The 20,210-nt window shown below is 42.1% G+C and overlaps 1 protein-coding gene across 4 annotated transcripts in view; it reads left to right on the top strand.

Moving 5' to 3' along the window:
- LOC140737629 (coiled-coil domain-containing protein 68-like) overlaps window positions 1-12,824 on the top strand; it is a 101,485-nt gene extending 88,661 nt beyond the window's left edge. For all 4 annotated transcript variants that reach the window (XM_073064111.1, XM_073064109.1, XM_073064112.1 and 1 more), the window contains exons 10-11: window positions 10,200-10,276; window positions 12,196-12,824. In XM_073064111.1, the coding sequence (XP_072920212.1) occupies window positions 10,200-10,276; window positions 12,196-12,280 (162 nt within the window). In that variant the 3' untranslated portion in view covers window positions 12,281-12,824. The remainder of the gene's footprint in view (window positions 1-10,199; window positions 10,277-12,195) is intronic.
- Window positions 12,825-20,210: the final 7,386 nt, after the last annotated feature.

The following is a 20,210-nucleotide window of genomic DNA, read 5'->3' as shown; positions in this document are numbered from 1 at the left end:
CGCATCTCTTCCATTTCACGCACGTCTGCTTTTACCCCTTCCTCCAGCCATCCCACCAGGGATAGGGTTCCTCTTGTGCTCACCTACCACCCCAACTGCCTCCGCATCCAACACATAATTCCAACGTGATCCCACCACTAAACACATCTTTCCCTCCGCCCCACTTCCTGCTTTCCGCAGGCATTGCTCCCTATATGACTCCCTTGTCCACTCGTCCCTCCCCATGGAGCTCCCTCCTGGCACTTAGCATCATTTACTGTGTCCGGCTTACGTGGTGTGGCCTCCTCTACGTTGACTTCCAGCATAGAATGGGAGAGCGCTTCACCGAGCACCTTCGCTCCGTCTGCGAGAAAAAGTGGAATCTCTCAGTGGCCATCCATTTTAATTCCACTTCCCATTCCTATTCCAATATGTCCATCCATGGCCTCCTCCACTGTTGTGATGAGGCCATACTTAGGTTGGAGAAACAGCACCTTAAGTTCCGTCAGGGTAGCCCCCAACCTGATGGAATGAACATTGATTCCCCGAACTTCCGGTCATGCCCCTCCTTTTACCATTCCCCATCCCCTTTTCCTTCTTTCACCTTATCTGCTTGCCCCCCCCCCCCCACCACCACCTTCCTCTGGTGCTCCTCCCCTCTTTCTTCCATGTCCTTCTGTCCTCTTCTATATGACTCTTCCTTCTCCAGCTCTGTAACTCCTTCACCAATCAACCTCCCAGCTCTTTTACTTTATCCCTCTCCCTTCTGGTTTCACCTATCACCTTGTGTTTCTCTCTCCTCTCCCCCCACTTTTTAAATCTATTCCTCAGCTTTTACTCCAGTCCTGCCAAAGTGTTTCAGCCCAAAACATCAGCTGTGCTCTTTTCCACAGATGCTGCCTGGCCAGCTGAATTCCTCCAGCATTTTGTGTGTGTTGCTTGGATTTCCAGCATCTGCAGATTTTCTCTTGTTTGTGATCTCAAAGGTCTGCTACCCTGCGGCTATACTCACTCATAAGTAAGGCTTTGGGGGATAAACCCGAGGAAAAATCCAGAGATAAGACAGCCCTATATTGAATTCAGCACTGACTGACAACTCCTACTGGCGCCAAACTGTATTCCCTTCGCCATTCCCTTGGATTCACCAGCTGTGTGGAGATGGGAAGCCTGCTACATAGATAATAGAAAATAAGGTATAGGAGCAGAATTAGGCCATTTGGCACATCAAGACTGCTCTGCCATTTCATCATGGCTGATCCATTGCCTTCTCAGCCCCAATCGCCTGCCTTTTTCATGGATCCCTTCATGCCTTGACTAATAAAGAACCAAGAGAACAAGGAAATACAAAAGGAAAAAGTAGTCGTGGTCATTTCATATTTAGACTAGAGATAACAAAGTTCCATCGATAATCATTAACCTATAAAATGACCAGATTCAAGTGCTGTAACACCTACTGAAAACTAGAAAGTTCCTAGAAAAATACAGATGTAACTGCACCATAATTACTGAAAAATTAACTGAACAATGCATGTGTATAGGTAACTATATAAAATTACAAACAAGCATACAAGAAAAGTAACAACGCTACGTCCCAATCCAACAGTTGACATTGCTTATGTGACATGCACATAATTCTTAAGCAAAGAAAATTACTCCTGTCTCTGCAAATGTAGCCTGGTGCAGATCAATGTGATTAGGCAGATTCATAGTTTGGCGTTGACTAGATTGGCTGAAGTTAGGATTAAGCAGAGTGGCCATTGTGGGAGCGGTCATTGTGCGAGTGGACCAGTGTTGCAGTGGGGAATTGAAGCTTTGGCTCATTGAGCCTAGGAGAGGTTTAGGCCGTACTTAGATTTTTCTAAAATTATTTATTTTTTTCTTTCTTTTTGCACATTTAGAGCAGTGGGGATATCAGGCAAGATAGTGGAATGCACTTCTTGCAAGATGTGGGAAAGCAGGGAGACATCTGATGTCCCTGACGACTACACCTGCAAGAAGTGCATCCAGCAGCAGCTTTTTTCAGACCGTGTTAAGGAACTGGAGCTGGAACTGGATGAAAACCGGATCATTCGGGAGGCCAGAACGTTGATAGACAAGACGTACAGTGAGGTATGCAGTTACTCCCAAGGTGCAGGACACAGATAACTGGATGACTGTCAGGATGGTGAAAGGGGAGAGGCAGCCAGTGCAGAGTACCCCTGTGGCCATTCCACTCAGCAACAGTTATAGTGCTATGGATACTGGTGAGTGGTGGGTGCCTGGAAAGCACTACCTGGGGTGCTGATAGAGGCAAGAACATTAGAGACTTTTTAGAAAGATTTAGATGGGCACATGAATACGTGGAAAATGGAAGGATATGGACATTAAGCTGGCAGAGGGGATTAGTTAGGTTGCTTATTTGATTAGATTGGCACAACTTTGTGGTTTGATGTTGCAGTGCTGCACTGGTCAATATTCTGTGTATTATCAAATACATACAGTACTGTGCAAATGTCTTAGGGACATATATATATAGTTAGGTTGCACAGTACTTGGAGAGGAGTGTAAGTTTATAATTCTGGCAGGAGCAAAGGATACTAGGAATGGTGAAGATGGAGTGTCGTGGGAAGGGTATGTGACAAATAGCAAAAAAGGAGTTCCAGGAGCAGGGAGTGAGGTGCCAGCCTGAGATATCAGCCCTGGGATACTAAGCAAGGACATTTGATTTCAAAGAATTGGTTTATTGATCATTACAGAATGTCTCTCTCGGGCTTCCTGCTCCCTCGCCCCTTCCTTCCCCTTTTCCCAACCATGATTCCAGTCTCCCTGCCTCCTTCCCACTCTCCGTCCACATTAGAGACCCATATCAGAGTCAGGTTTATCATTCCTCACTTATGTTATGAAATTTGTTTTTCTTTTGTGGCAGCAGTACCATGCGATACTTGGAAGTCCCCCTCTAAGTCACTCACCATTCTGACTTGGAAACATATCGCCATTCCTTCATTGCTGCTGGATCAAAATCATGGAATTCCCTCCCTATCAGCACTGTCGGTGTACCTACACCCTAGGAACTGCAGTGGTTCAAGAAGGCAGCTCATCACCACCTTCTCAAGGGCAGCTAGGGATGGGCAATAAATGCTGGTTTAGCTGGCAACCCCCACATCCCGTAAATGAATAAATAAAAAATTAAATTATTACTACAGTACTGTGCAAAAGTCTTAGGTACCCTAGTTATATTCAATACATGTGCCTAAGACTTCTTGTACAATACTGTACATGTCACTATATACTACCTTGAAATTAATTTTCTTGCAAATAGAGAAGTACAGCACAGGTACAGGCCATTCAGCTCACAATGTTGAGCCGAACCAGCAAAAAAACAAATCAATAACAGCCAAACACCAATCCCTCTTATCTACACTATGTCCATATCCCTCCATCTTCCTTACCTATCCATGTGCCTATCTAAACCTCTCTTAAAAACCTCCAATGTATTTACCTCTACCACCATATCAGGCAGCGCATTCCAGGCACCCACTACTCTGAGTTAAAAACTTAACCCTCACATTCCCCTTGAACCTACCCCCTCTCAGCACCAATTCATACCCTCTGGTAGTAGGCATTTCAACCTTGGGAAACAGATACTCCGTATCTACTCTATCTATGCCTCTCATAATCTTATAAACCTCAATTAGATCTCTTCTTGTCCTTCGGCGTTTCAGAGAAAACAACCTAAGGCTACGTCCACACTACGCCGGATAAATCCGTAACCGAAGCTTTTCCTCTTTGTTTTTACCCTCCATCCACACCAAAATGTCATTTTCATCCCCCGAAACCGGACCTTTTCAGAAACGCTTTCCAGGGTGGGTATTTTTGAAAACGCTGCTCAGGCAGATCAGTGTGGACGGAGTAACCGGAGACTTTTGAAAACGCTGTCAGACGGCAGCGCGCTATTTCATTGTTTTCTTGAACGCAACCTAACAATTTCAGAACAGACGGCAACGAGACTGAAGCCAGAAGAGTTAGAAATGTACTCACCAAATACTTTGACCCATAACTTACTGAATAAATAAGCATATTCACTTTGCCCTATTTTCTGTCCTTGCTCATATGAAGGTGGTTTCCCTATTTATACAAGTACTTCTCTGACAATAGATGTGTAACAGCCTAATGTAACATTGTATAGAACTACAAGATAACACTGATGCAGAAATGTTGTATACATTTAAGAAGGTGCTTTATTAATGCAATAGAGTTAGTCAGTTTTTCAATGTTCGTTGTCAGCCGGGTAAGTCTGTCCGTGAACTCCCTGTCGGTTGCCGCCGTATGCTCCAGTATTTGTTTTTTCTAGTTTTAAGTTCTCCTGCGCGAGAGCCAACAGCTGTCCATCGTTTTAAGTTTTTCTAGTCTGTAACTACACAAACGCACACTTTTACGGCGAGATTCGACACCAAACATGTCGCTTGTTTTCGGTAGATGCATCCTGCGCTTGCGCAGGAGGAGGAGATTCGCCGAAATCTCTGTTTCAGTGTGGATAGAGATATTTTCAAAAACGCATAGTGTGGACACCTATCGCTTTTACGCGAAACTGGTGTTTTCAAAATTATCCAGTCTAGTGTGGATGTAGCCTTAATTTATCCAATCTCTCATGATAGCATGCACAGTAGAATAAAGGAACATAATAGAACAATGAAAAACTACACACAGAGACTGACGGACAACCCATGTGCAAAACACCAAAACTTAAAATGCCTTTCCTCTTGTGTAGAGGAAATAATAATAAATTTTTGGTCACCAGGAAATGAAGGAGACAATAAGACTGACATTACTAACTGACAGGACTACAACGCTATAATTCTATGAAATATGGTTGTTCTCTGCTAATATTTCCAAAGGAGAAGATCAGATCAATGTTATCACACTCACAGAGCAAATTTTTAGGATGCAGTGATTCACAGAATGACACACAAAGGAAGGCTGCAATCTGCACATGCTCTATCAACAGGATACTGATTTTTGGGAAAGCCATTTGACATTTTGTAATGGACAGTAATACACTTATTGGTGTCCTGAGAAAAATGCAGCAGAAATCGATAACATTTCCAGCTGATTTGATATTGCAAATACACTGTACTTTAAATCAATAATTCTGAGTCTTCATGATTCTTGTTTACGAGTATTGAGCCAATTTACATAACACATGGCTGATAATTCTATTACTTTCTGGATGACCTCCTTGTCCTCCTTCCATGGATTGTTGGGTTCTAACATATGACATCAATTTCAGTCTTTCATCTTAAACACTTCCGTTATTGTCTTTGACATCACTAATTTCATTTGTCATTCTGAAAGCTTCAACATAAGTTATATTGGTATGGAAACACCAGTGCCCAAGAACAGAAAAGCCTTCAAAAAGTAGTAGATACAAACCCAGTCCATTACAGGTAAAGCCCTCCCCGCCAGTGAGCGCATCTACGAGGAGCCCTGCCACAAGAAAGCAGGCTCCATCATCAAGGAACCCAACCATCCAGGCCATGCTCTTGTTGCTGCCTTCATGAAGAAGGTACAGGAGCCTCAGGACTGATACTACTAGGTTCAGCGAAAGTTACTACCCTTTAACCATCAGGCTCCTGAACCAGTGTTGATAACTTCACTCACCACAACACTGAACTGATTCCACAACCTATGGACTCACTTTCAAGGGCTCTACTACTCATGTTCTCAGTATTATTTATCTGTTTGCTTGTTTTTTTATTTATTTTGTATTTGCATACTTTGTTTTGCACATTGTCATTCATGGCTGTGTGTAGTTTTTCATTGATTCTATGATATTTCTTTGTTCTACTGTGAATGCCTGCAAGAAAATGAATCTCAGGGTGATGTGATAACATATGTAATCTCCAAGGTAGTAATCTGTAGATTACTCCCTGTGCCAAGGGCTAGTGCAGGTAGGAATGCGATGATGGCATGGATGAATGAGTGGTTGTGGAGATGGTGCAGGGGACAGGGTTTCAAGTTCTTGGATCATTGGAAGCTTTGCTGGAGATGGGGTGACCTATACAAGAGGAGTGGGTTGCACCTGAACTGGAGGGGAACCAATATCCTGGTCAGGAGGTTTGCTGATGTTACTCGGGAGAGTTTAAATTAGTTTGCAGGGGGCTGGGAACTGAAGCCCCAGGTCAGTAAGGGAAGGATTGGATAGGAAAGCAGATTTCAGGGAAAGTACTGAAAGGCAAATTTGAAATAACAGGTATGGTGGGTTGGATAATTTGAAGTGTAAATATTTTAATGAGTATTATTGGTAAGGGTGATGAACTTGGATCATGAATCCATATATGCAACTACGATGTTGTAGCCATTACTGAAACTTGGTTGAGAGAGGGACATGAATGGGTGATTAATGTACCAGGTTTTCAATTTTTTTAGAAAAGATAGAGGAGGAGCTAAAAAGAGGGAGGGCTTGCACTGCTAATCAAGGACAATATCACAGATGCATTCAGGGGAGACATAATGGAGGGGTCAGACACTGAGTCCATTTGAGTGGAACTCAGGAATAGGAGGGGTGCAATCACACTGATAACCACTGGGTTGTTGTCATGGGCAATTTTAACTTCTCTAATATAAACTGGGACCTCCATAGTGTAAGGGGTTTAGGTGGAGCAGAATGTGTTAAGTGTATCCAGAAAGGTTTATTAAATCACTATGTGGATGGTCCAACGAAAGAAGGGGCCATACTGGAGCTGGTGTTGGGTAACGACCCTGGCCAGGTGATTGACATTCCAATGGGTGAAAAGAGATTGCAACTCTTTAACTTTCAGGATAGCTATAGATAAGGATAAATATGGTCCTTGTGGAAGAGTTTTAAATTGGAATAGGGCAAATTATGAGGTCATTAGGCAGGAACTAAGAAGCATTAATTGTGAACACTTTTTTTTCTGGCAAGTCCATATCTGTCACGTGGAGGATGTTTAAAGATCAATTGCACAGAGTACGGGAAAGGTATGTTCCTGTTAGAATAAAGGATGGGGATGAAAAGATAAGAGAATTTTGGATGTCCAGAGAGGTGATGAATGTAGTCAAGAAGAAAAAGGAAAAATATATAAAGTTTCAAAAGTATATGAGGAGTATTAAGAAGCCAGAAAAGAACTAAAGAAGGGAAATTAGAAAGCCAGGAGGGGCCATGAAAAGTCCTTAGCAGGTAGGATTAAGGTGATTTCCAAGGCAAACTGTACATACATCAAGTGCAAGAGGCTGACTAGCTTGGACCATTAGTTTGGATGCAGAGAATGTGAGTGAGGTACTTAAGGAGTACTTTGCTTCAGTATTTACCATGGAAAAGGATATGGAGCGCCAGGAGATCAGTGTTGAGTGTATAAATACGTTAGGATGTTTAGAGCTCAAGGAAGAGGAAGTATTGGGCCGTCTAATGAGTATTAAGGTAGATAAGTCCCCAGAGCCTGATGGGATTTACCCTTGGTTATTGAAGGAGACAAGAGGCAAGATTTCTGGGCTCTTGACTAGTATCTTTGTGTCCTCTCTAGCCACAGCCAAGATCCCAGAGGACTGGTGAGTGGCTAATATTATACTCCTATTTAAGGAGAGAACAAGGGAAAATCCTGGGAATTATAGTCTGGTGAGCATCATATCAGTTGCAGGGAAATTATTGGAGAAACTGTGTGGCAGATCGTGCCTTACCAACTTCATAGAAATTTTTGAGGATTGGAATGTGAAGAAGAGTTTAACCAGGATGCTGCTTGGTTTAGAGGGCTTGTGCTATCATGAGATGCTGAATAAATTTGAGTTGTTTTCTCTAGAATGCCTGGAGGCTGAGGGGAGATTTGATAGAGGTTTACAAGATAGTGAGATGCACAGATAGAGTGGACAGAGATTATCTTTTTCCCAGGGTTGAAATTTCTAATATCAGAGGGCATGCATTGAAGATGGGGTTGGTTCGAGTTGGATGTGAAGGTTAAGTTTTTTACTCAGAGAGTTGTGGATGCTCAGAGTGCACTGTCTGATATGATGGTAAAGCAAATACATTAGAGGCTTTTAAGATTCGTTTGGATAGGCACATGAATGTAAGGAAGATGGAGGGATAGGGACATGGCTTGGGTAGGAGGGATTAGTGTTTTTAGCTGGTTTGGCACAACATAGTGGGCCGAATGGCCTGTGCTGTACTGATTGATGTTCTATGTTGTATACACACTTCGATAAAAAATTTACTTTGAACATATTGAATTGCTAATTGCTAAATTCATGGCACGATACTGGGTGGCATATTCATATAGTAGGACGGCATGGTAACATTGCGGTTAGCAGAATCAGTTTACAACACCAGCGATCACTGATCTGGGTTCAAGTCCTGCCACCGTCTGTAAGGAGTTTGTACGTGTAACCACATGGGTTCCTCCTGGTTGAACCCATGCAAACTCAATGGGCCAAATGGCCTAATTTTGTTCCAATGTCTTACAATATGGTCGTATATGTGTTCCTGTTTCCTCCCACAATGTAAAGACGTACATGTTAGCATTAGTGAATTGTGGGCAGCTATGTTGGCACTGGAAGCATGACGACACTCGTGGGCTGCCCCCAGCACAATGCTTGCTGATTTTATTTGACCCAAATGACAGATTTCACTATATGTGACAAACAGCGCTAATCTTTATCTTTAACCTTTAAAACCGTTAAGCTCTCAAGAATGGTTATCTGACTCTTTCCTCGGAGATGATTACCTTTCTTGTTTAGATGACTGCAAACATATTTTACTATTTTTGAAAAGTGAAACGCTGTGGATACTGTAAATACCCAGCCACTTAGCAAGTGTTAGAGTCAATGTTTCTGGACAGTGAAAGGTTCTGATGAAGGATCATCAAACTGAAACACCAACCCTGCTTCTCCCTCCACGGACACTGATTGGCATGCAGAACATTCATTCCTTTGTTTTAGACCATAAGACATAGGGGCAGTACTAGGCCATTCAGCCCATCAAGTCTGCTCTGCCATTCCATCATGGTTGATTTATTATCCCTTTCAATCCACTTCTCCAGCCTTCATCCCATAGCCTTTCACAACCTTATTAATCAAGAACCTATCGACCTCTGCTTTAAATATATTCAGCCGTCTCCATAGCCATCTGTAGCAATGAATTCTACAAATTCACCACCCCCTGGCTAAAGAAATTTCTCCTCATTTCTGTTCCAAAGGATCCTTTTCTGAACTTGTGTTCTCTGGTCTGAGAATCTGCACTGTTGGAAACATTTTCTCCACGTCCACTCTACCTATGTCTTTCAAAACTCAAGTTCAAGTTTGTTGTCATTCAACCATTCTCTGGCCTTGAACCAGTAACATTTAACAAACTGACCAATCGAAACCCTATCAAACTCTGCTTCCAATATACCCAATGGCATGGCCTCCACAGCTGTCTGTGGCAATGAATTCCACAGATTCACCACCCTCTGGCTAAAGAAATTGTTCCTCATCCCTGTTCTGAAGGAATGACCCTCTATTCTGAGACAGTGCCCTTTGGTCCTACATACCCCTAGTACTGGAAACATCCTTTCCACATCCACTCTATCTATGCCTTTCAAAACTCTAGTTCAAGTTTATTGTTACTCAACCATACCCATGTATAGAGCTAAACAAACGTCATTCCTCGGGGGCCAAGGTGCAAAACACAGTACGTATAGTCACACATAGCACATGTAATTACAATCCAGCGCATACAGTCACAAAATGACGTTAAGACCACATGACCTTAAGATATAGGAGCAGAATTAGATATTGGTACATCATGTCTGCTCTACCATTTCATCATGGCTAATCCATTTCTCCTCTCAGCCCCATTTTCCTGTTCTTCCCATATCCCTTCATGCCCTGACCAATCAAGAATCTATCAACCTCTGAAAATTTAAGGCAATGAATTGCCTTAAAAATTTGGCCTCCACAACTGCCTGAGGCAATGAATTCCACAGATTCACCACTCTTTGGCTAAAGAAACTACGTTAACAGGATGTTAATAAGTTTCAATGAGACCCATCCCCATTTATTCCAGATTATTCTTCAACTCAATATCTAACTGGCAATTTAACAATGAGCTTCAACTCTGTGATAATCCTTCTGCAAATATAACATGTGCATTCTAAATAAAACAGAGTGCCTCCTATTGGTTTAGCAGTGGAATACGGAATTGCTCACCAAAACACAGTGTGATTAATCATTTCTAATTGTATATTTACCAACAGAATAATCGTCTCAAATATAAAGTTGAAGTTGTCTCTGAAAACAAGAAGGAGAATAATTCACCAGTGTACTCTGCAAGGTAGGATCTTCCACAAGATTATCGTTCTTTCGTTATGTGCTGTCGTATGACATAGGCGATCATGGTCTATCCACAATCATGATCGTTCTAAGCAAATTTTTCTACAGAAGTGGTTTGCCATTGTACTCTTTCAACCTTATTTTCATCTTTCCTGATTGTTGTTTTACTGATGAAATTTCCTGTGATAGTTTATGTAGAGCAGAGGACTGTTCCTTCTATCTTCGCCAGCAGATTCTTCCCCTCAACCACAGTGAATCACTGCTCCCCACTATACTTGTTCATGAAATTGATCAAGAGTCAACAATTTTGGTCATCGTCATCATTATGATCCATGTAGTGTGATGTGGGCAATCATGGTCTATCCAAGACCATGATTGTACTTGGTAAATTCTTCTATAAAAGTGGTTTGCCATTGCCTTCTTCTGGGCAAGTGGCTTTACAGGAAGGGTGATGCCAGACATTATCAACAATCTTCAGATATTGTCTGCCTGGGATCAGTAGTTGCATAACCAGGACGTGATATGCACCAACTTCTCATATGACCATCCACTACCTGCTCCCATGGCTCATGTGACCCTGATTGCTGGGGTGGGGGGCTCCAAGCAGTTGCTACACCTTGCCCAAGGGTGACTTGTAGGCTAGCTGAGGAAAGGAATTCCTTACACCTCCTTTGGTAGAGACATATCTCCACCCCACTGCCCCTATGGCAGTATAGTATTGCAATTAAATAATTTCTGAGAGGGGGAAGGCGTAAGTGAGGAAAATTAAATTCATTTATGTACATTGTGCCAACTGTTGATAAGTGTACTTAGTGCAATAGCAGATGTGAATGACAAACTATTTAAATATAAAGAGACAAAAACATCATGGTAGTATAGCGGTTGTCATAAAGCTTTACAGCGCCAGCTCTCAGAAGGGTTTAATTAAAAACCGTGCCATCTTCTGGCTGTGGGAAGGGAAGCATAGCGGTAAGCATAATGTGTTACAGAATCAGCAATTGGAAAATTGGAGTTCAATTCCCGCCACTGTCTGTAAAGAGTCTTGTTTCCTCCAGGTGCTCTGGTTTCTTCCCACAGTCCAAAGATGTACAGATTAGAGTTAATGAGTTGTGGGAAAGCTAGGTTGACATTGGAGGCATGGTGACATTTGCCGGCTGCCCCTGATGCATCCTGAGACTGTGTTGGTCATTGACACAAACTATGCATTTCACTATATGTTTCGATATACATGTGACATATAACGTCATATACATGTGACATTAAATCTTTAAAATAAATAGATTACAAGGAAATTGTTTAAAGATTGGAGATTGTCAAAGGATTCCAAGAGAACTTAGATGAGGCAAATCCAACCAAGCTTTACCTCAGACTTTGTATGAATCATTTATTGTATTAATGATTCAAAGTACATTTGTTACTTTGAACCTTAAAGATTACAGATTAGCTTTATTTATCACATATGCATTGAAACATGCAGTGAAATGCATTGTTTCCTTCAATTCACATCATCAAGGATGGTGCTGGGAAGCCCAAAGATGTCACCATACTTCCAGCTCTAACATAACATGCCCACAATCATCAACTCTAACCCATACATCTTTTGGAATGTGGGAGGAAACTGGAGCACCTGGAGGAAACCAGTGCAGTCATGGACAGAACGTACAAACTCCTCACAGACAGCAGCAGGAACTGGAGCCCAATCTTACAGCTGGAATTGTAAAGCTTTGTACGAACCTTAGGACTTACAGTGCAGCCCTGAAGGAAAGAAATTGAACATAATCTTTAACTTAAAATTCATGTGACTGGTAGCAGGACCAGGTTTTTACATCAAGAAACCCATTAAATTTCATGAAAATTCATGCTTATATAAAATGTCAGCCATTTAATTCTTTTCTAACTTTAGTACTATTTTGGTTCCAGCCCTCTTCCCAAAACTACTTACACGCTCAGTAAAAACCAAACCCCTTACCAGATGCTGATGAATTGGAAAAAGACAAGTGCATGACCATGGATTAGCCAGCTCCATATCACAGCACACTTACCACAGAAGGAATCCTCATAGGAGAGAATTGTTGCCACTGCACAGAACCACCCACCACCTTCTCAGGTGCCAGCTAATTCAGAAACTGCCAGAAAATAAAGTGCAGTATGACATTTGTCTGAAACTGGATACGTACAGGGAAATCAAAGACCACTTGAGCTCCAAGGTTTTTAAAATACTATATCTATCAAGAAATGACGTGATATGGAAGAAAATTACCGAGGGGAACATTTAGGTGATCAGATGAAAATCCTCAGAAGCACAGGACGATAAAACTTTCACGTAATTCTTGTTAACGCTCAGCTCTGGAAAAGATTTCAACAACGCGAGCATTTAAAATGTCCAAACAATATGTCACCTACTGCTTCACAGAATACAGCCATTCCATAGGAATAAAATGTGGTTTAAATCTTTACTTCATGCTCATTTTGATCATAAATAGGGGAAATGAACAGTATATGTGTGTACAAACTAATTTGCTTGTTTTAAATAAAACTATTTAATGGTCTCTCATTGTTTGTTCTTTGGGGATCAAATGATAAGGAGAGGAAAACTGGAAGATGGTATTTGGGGAACACACACAGAATGCTGGAGGAGTTCAACAGAATCTAGAAAAACAAACAAGCCATTGACGTTTTGTGCTGAGGCCTTTTATCAGGACTGGAAAGGAAGTAGGAAGATACAAGAACAAGAAGGTGGGGTAGGGTGGGGGGCTGAGGACAAACTAGAAGGTAAAGCCAAGTTGGTGGGAGAGAGGGCAATGAAGTAAGAAGCTGAGAGTTGATAGGTCAAAGAGGTAAAGGGCTGAAGAAGAAGGAATCTGATAGGAGAGGAGAGAGGACAGTGGGAAAAAGGGAAGGAGGAGGAGCAGCAAGGGGAAGTGAGGAGAAGAGATGAGGTAGTAGGGGGGGCCAGAGTGTGGAATTCAAGGAGAGGGAAAGGGGAGGGAAAAAGTTACCAGAAGTTGGAGATATCAATGTGCATGTCATCATATTGGAGGCTACCCAGATGGAATATGAGGTACTGCTCCTCCAACCTGAGAGTGGCTCATCATGGCAGTAGATGAGCCCATGGTCTGACACGTTTATAAGACCATAAGAGATAGGAGCAGAATTAAGTCATTTGGCCCATCAAGTCTGCTCTGCTATTTCATCATGTCTGATCCATTTCTCTCTCAGCCCCAATATTCTGACTCTAGTCTTAGACTTCCCCACCAAAGAGAACATCCTCTCCTCATCCATTCTATCTAGGCCCTTCACTCTTCGATAGGGTTCAATGAGATGCCCCCTCATTCTTCTGAATTTCAGTGAATACAGGCCCAGAACTATCAAGTAAACTTTTCATTCCCAGAATCATTCTTGTGAACCTCCTCTGAAATTTCTCCAATGTCAGCACGTCCCTTCTTAGATAAGGGACCCAAAACTGCTCAATACTCCAAGTGAATGTCAGAATGGGAATGGGGATTGGAAATTAAATGGTTTACCACTGGAAAAGGTAGCGTAGTGCTTAGCACAACGCTTTACAGTACAGGTGACCCGGGTTCAATTCCCACCACCATCTATGAGAAGTTTGTATGTGCTCCTCGAAAAGCATAGGCTTCCTCCAGGTGTTTTGTTTTCCTCCCACAGTCCAAAGACATACTGGTTTTTGTAGGTTAATTGGTCATTGTAAATTATCCCGTGATTAAATCAGAGGATTATTGGCCAGTGTGGCTTGAAAGGCCGGAAGGTCATTGAAGATCCAGCTTTTGCGGATGGAGTGAACATGCTCAGCAAAGCAGTTCACCCGATCTACATCGGTTCTCACCAACATAGAGGAGGTCACATCAGAAGCATCAGGATATGATACTTCACCCCAACAGACTTGCAGGTGAAGTGTTGCCTTCCTTGGAAGGACTGTTTAGGCCCTGAATCGAGGTGAATGGGCAGGACTAGCACTTCTTCCACTTGCAGGGATATGCGCCAGGATGGAGATCAGTGGGGAGGGACAAATAGACAAAACACTACTTGGTTTGGTTGATCTGTGTTAACCATATCAAAAAGTGGAGATGGCTCAAAAGACTGAATGGCTTACTCCTGCTACTCTTTCCAAAGCTTTCAAATTTAATTCTTAATTGTAAATATTATCTCAGGCTTAAAAAGCAGATGAGTTTGGCAAACTATGCGCCGTTAATTTGCAGAGGTATCTGAAGATTCTCATCAGAATGGGGTGAATGAAACTGAATTGATACCACTTCCTCAACTGAAATTGGGGCACAGGCTAGCCTAGCACCTAGTGCAGTGATTTATAGAGCCAGCGATCACTAACAGTTTGGGAGAATGGGCAAAGAAGTGGCAGATGGAATATAGTGTAGGGAAGTGTGTGGTCATGCAGTTTAGCCGAAGGAATAAAGACATAGACTATTTTCTAAACAGGAAGAAAATTCAGAAATCTGAGATGCAAAGGGACTTGGGAGTCCTTGTGCAGGATTCTCTGAAGGATAACTTGCAGTCTGAGTTAGTGGTAGGGAAGGCAAATATGATGTTTGCATTCATTTCGGGAGGTCTAGAGTATCACATCGAGGATGTAACGCTGAGGCTTTATAAAGCACTGGTGAGGCCTCACTTGGAGTATAATTAACAGGTTTTGGCCCCATAGCTAAGAAAAGATGTGCTGGCATTGGAGAGGGTTCAGAGCAAGTTTACAAGAATGATCTCAGGAAAGAAAGGGTTATCATATGAGAAGTGATTGAAGGCTCTGGGTCTGTACTCACTTAAAAGAATGAGGGGTGATTTTATTGAAAGAATTAGATCAGTAGTTCCCAACCTTTTTAAGCTCAAAGCCCCGAAAGTACTTTCATACATGCCAATGTCTCCGAAAGCAATCTCATACTTGCAAACACCCCTCCAAGACACAATATATTTTCCGGTACCCACAAAGTGTAAAAACATGTCTACCATATGCAAATATGAGAAAATGATTCTGCTTTAAATTTTTATTTGTCTTTAAACCTAGCTTACACAGTACCTGTGTGCTGTACAGCAGCTTCAATATCAATGTGATCCTAGTTTTTAGCAGGAGTTAAAATATTTGACAGCTATAAGTCCCCACGTGTAACAATGTTCAAGTGGTTTCTGTTTTTTGTGAGTATGTGATTCACTGCATTGAAGCCTCTTTCAACAAGGCAGAAGGATAGAAATGCAATGAAGAGCAGTTTGGTTCTTCTCCAAAGACCACAAAACTTAGTATGACAGGGTAGCCACATACCATAAAAGCCAACATTTTTGAAAAGCATTTTTGCTTCTTCATCATTCTGAATTTTGTTAATTTCTTCTTGCAAGCCCTCTTGGAGTTCTTCCATCTTGCAAAGAAATGGGTTACTTACCTAGTCCAGAATGTTCCAGATTGTTCAAATCCTTGAATTGAATCTGAAAATCCTTCTTCAGTGACTGCAGGTGTAAGCAGTACTCTTGCAAATCGCCGTCTGTGAAAAAGAGTGCCATACTATCCATTCAGGGAAATTGTGAGAACATTCTTCTCCCAATGTTTTGTTCATATATTTCACATCATCTAATAAAAGTGGACATTTAATGGATGAGCTTTAATTTTGTTGATAGCAGATATTACAAAAGTCATGCTTGAAAGAAGTTGCTGGCTGAGGTTTTTGGCTGCGAGATGTTGATGATGAATTACACAATGGATTGCAAACAGACATGGAATTTCTTTTCTCATAAATGCCACTAAACCAGCATGGCGACCTGTCATATATGGCACTCTATCTGCTGCACAATATATCATGTTCTTAATCAGAATACTTTTATCCTTAATATACATTTTGAGCTTGTTGTAGATTGATTCTCTGTTGATATTTGTTTTTAACTTTTTACAAAAGAGAATCTCTTCATAAATTTTCCACTTTTGTTAAACCGTAAATATGTCATTATCAACGCCTCATTGTCTCACACAGCTGACTCAGCCAGTTGTATTCCCAAGTTAATTTTTTTTGTTGCTCTGTGCTTAGTTGATACTCCATGTAATCACTCGTTTCATCAGTACAACAAACTACAGAGTGTTTACTCATGTAAAATTTAAAATACTGATCTCCATTTGAGAACCATGCTGAGTACTTCTGATACAGCAGGCGTTATTAATCTTGAGATTTCTCAGACTTTGCTAACATTTTGGAAATGTTATAAGAGGCAATGAGACCACTACCAAAGTCATTTTTAGCTTTCTTGGCAAATGACTCAAGTGTGCAACACTTTTCAAATGTTTCTTTCTTCATCTGGAACTAGATAATACCAAAAGTAGCCTTTTTCAGGGTGTATTTTGCAGAAGTTTTCCTGCAATCTTGATGGTTTCATGGCTCCGTTAGACAGTACAATATTACAAATAAGACACATGGGTTGTCACCGATCTGATGGGAACAGAATAAAGCCATACTCCAGGTACGTAGCATTGTATTGATACACTTTCTGTAGTTCCTGTTTCTTAGCAGGATTTGAATTCAAGGCTTCACCACCTTCAGACTCATAGAGATCATGTCATTAACAGGCTAAATTAAACTAAAAATTAACACCAACTGGGAATGCCTATCAGATGTTGAAGTTGAAGACGATCAAAGCAGCAAAAATTATGTTGACAAAGATTCAGATTGGAATCTGAATATTAGCCGGGATAGAGCTACCTTTATGCTAGACAGTTAGTACGATTGACCAATCATGTATAGTCTTATTATTCCCTAAGATGGTTCTTAACCACACGTAAAAAGCCAAGGTCACTTTGAACACCTCACGAGGAGTCCTCAGAGTCCGCAGGTTCACTGATTGGCTCTATTTCACCATTTGGTTCCCGTCAGTGCTGCATCATTGCACCACCTGTTTCCCGTAGATCAGTAGAGAAAGTCGAGAGGCTGAACGTGACTTAGCAACTGTTAAATTGCATGAACTCGCTCCGTCCCACAAGTCAAGGGGAACTGTTGGGTACCTGATTGCTAATTTATGCATCCCCAATAATGTCTGTTTGGTTTGTAAGGTCGGATGAAATTGCTGAGTTGTGACTGGTTGCAAAGCTATGATTCTTTCCACGTTTCAGTGCCTCATCCTTTTTTTTTGGAAGTGCCTGCTCTACACATGATTGGTCAGGACTTGTGCCTTAAGTTAAGGTACTGCTTACTGTTCACCCCCCAAGAATCTTGAATGCTCCCCGATGACTTCTATTTCCCCTGGCACCCCCTTAGAACATGTAACCATCCCCTTGGGGAGCGGTACCACCCCTGTTTGGAATCACTGGCCTAGATAGAGCGGTCGTGGAGAAGATGTTTCCTGTTGTGGGGGGAGTCTAGAACCAGAGGGCACAGCCTTAAAATAGAGGGATGCCCATTTTGAACAAGGATGAGGAGGAATTTCTTTAGCCAGAGGGTGGTAAATCTGTGGAATTCGTTGATACAGATGGCTGTGGAGGCCAAGTCACTGAGGTTATTTAGAGTGGAGATTGATGGGTTCTTGATTAGTAAGAACATTAAAGGTTACAAGGAGAAGGCAGGAGAATGGGGGTTGAGAGGGGTAATAAATGAGCTATGATGGAATGGTGGAGCAGACTCGATTAACCAAATGGCCTTAAATCTGCTTTTATGGGCTTAATGCCTTATGGTGCAGTAATGCAGTGGTTAGCACAACCAATGATCACTGATCAGGGTTCATTTCCCACTGCCGTCTGAATTCCATTTTAGGCTGGACAATAATTCACATCTAAATGATGTTTAGAATCAGAACCAGGTTCACTATCACTGTATTATATGAGGTGATATTTGTTGCTTTGCGGTAGCAACTCAGTGCAGGCATAAAATTACCATAAAAACCTTAGTCCTGTCTGCTTGGTGGCAGCTCTGTGGAGAGGAGAGGTATGGAGGGCTACAGTACGTGCCAACTGGTTGCAGATGGGACTTGCTCACTGGACAACACAGTCAGCATGGACGAGTTTGGCTGTAGGGCCTGTTCCCATGCCGTGGGACTTGAACTGTCTTCCATGTGGAGACTGATGAACTGCTAAGCCCCTCTCCCTCACCATTAACGACCTCCTCCACGTTCCACTGTCCTTAGAGCATAGAACAGTACAGCACAGGGACAGGCCACACAGCCCACAATGTTGTCCCAAACCAGCTAAGAAGTAAATGAAAAAGACACAAACACGAATCCCTCCTACCAACACCATGTCCATATCCCTCCATCTTCCTTATATCCATGCACTTATCCAAACATCTCTTAAAAAAAGCTTCTAATGTATTTGCCTCTACTGTCATACCACACAACGGATTCCAGGCATCCATGACTCTCTGAGTAAAAAACTTAACCTCAGATGCCCCTTGAATCTACCTCCTCTCACTTTCAATGCATGCCCTCTGATGTTAGACATTCCTACCCTGTGAAGAAAATACTCCGTTCACTCTGTCAATGCCTCTCCTAATCTTATAAACCTCTATCAGCTTTCCCCTCAGCCTCTGGTGCTCCAGAGAAAACAGCCCAAGTTTATCCAGCCTCTAAAGCAGGCAGCAGTCTACTAGACTCCTTCTGCACACTCATCAAAGCCTCAACTACCTTCCTATTGTGGGGTGAAATTTTCTCTGGTGACATCACCTTTCTTATTGTTTTACTGGTGAAATTTCCTGTGATACTTTGTGGAGAGCAGAGGGCGATTCCTTTCATCTTCACCAGCAGATTCCTGCCTTCAAACACAGTCCATGAGGTGAGTTACTACTCCCCACCATACTAGGTCACGAAATTGGTCAGGAGTAACAATTTTGATCATCATCATCATCATTATGCGTCGTGTCTATGCCACGATTGTTCTTGGCAAATTTTTCTACAGAATTATTTTGGGCAGTGTCTTTACAAGATGGGTGCCTTCTTCTGGACAGTGTCTTTACAAGATGGGTGACTCCAGCCATTATCAATATTCTTCAGAGATTGTCTGCTTGATGTCAGTGGTCACATAACCAGGACTTGTGAAATGCACCAGATGCTCATACGACCATCCACCACCTGCTCCCATGGCTTCACATGACCCTGATGGTGGGGGTGGGGTTTGTCTAAGCAGGTACTAACACCTTGCCCAAGGGTGACCTGCAGGCTAGCAGAAGGAAGGAGCACCTTACACCTTTGGTAGAGACATATCGCCACTCCGCCACCCACAATTTTTCAGAGGATTAAAATCTGCACTCTCCTTTAATTCACACTGCTGAGTTCAGAAGTGTTCGCTACACTGGCTCCCACCTCAGCTCTTCTGCCACTCCTGTAGGTGTGCTTCCTTAAATTCAAATGTTTGCTAATTGGTAACATGTCCAGGCACTCCCCAGTCAACAAGGGCAAAAAGTAGAAAAACTTTGAAAAATATTGGTGAATCCTAAGTGAAGTGATTCACTTTGGAAGATAAAATTTGAAGGGATGATGCAGGGTTAGTGGCAGGATTCCAAGCAGCGTGCAGGGACAGCGGGATCTTGAGATACACGCCTAGAGGTCCTTCAAAACCGTGACCTGTACAAAAAGGATGGGTTGCACTTGAATCCAAGGGGACCAATATCCTGGTGGGGGGGAGGTGTTGCTAAGGCTATTGTGGAGAGTTTAAACTAAAATTGCTGGGGGGTGGGAACCGAACTGAAGAGACGGAGGAAGGGGCTGTTGGCTCACAAACAGAGAAAGCTTGTAGACAATGTGAGAGGGAGAACAGGCAGGTGATAGAGAAGGGATACGCTCAGACTGATGATCTGAGATGTGTCAATTTTAACACAGACATACTTTATTGATTCCGAGGGAAATTTGGTTTCTTTACAGTCTCACCAACCAAGAATAGTGCAGAAATATAGCAATATAAAACCATAAATAAATAAATAATAAGTTAATTATTCCAAATGGAAATA

Source organism: Hemitrygon akajei, chromosome 13 (genome assembly GCF_048418815.1).
Source record: "Hemitrygon akajei chromosome 13, sHemAka1.3, whole genome shotgun sequence".
In the NCBI taxonomy this organism is placed as follows: Eukaryota; Metazoa; Chordata; class Chondrichthyes; order Myliobatiformes; family Dasyatidae; genus Hemitrygon; species Hemitrygon akajei.
The sequence above is the reverse complement of the archived record's forward strand: the minus strand, read 5'-3'. Positions and strand labels throughout refer to the sequence as shown.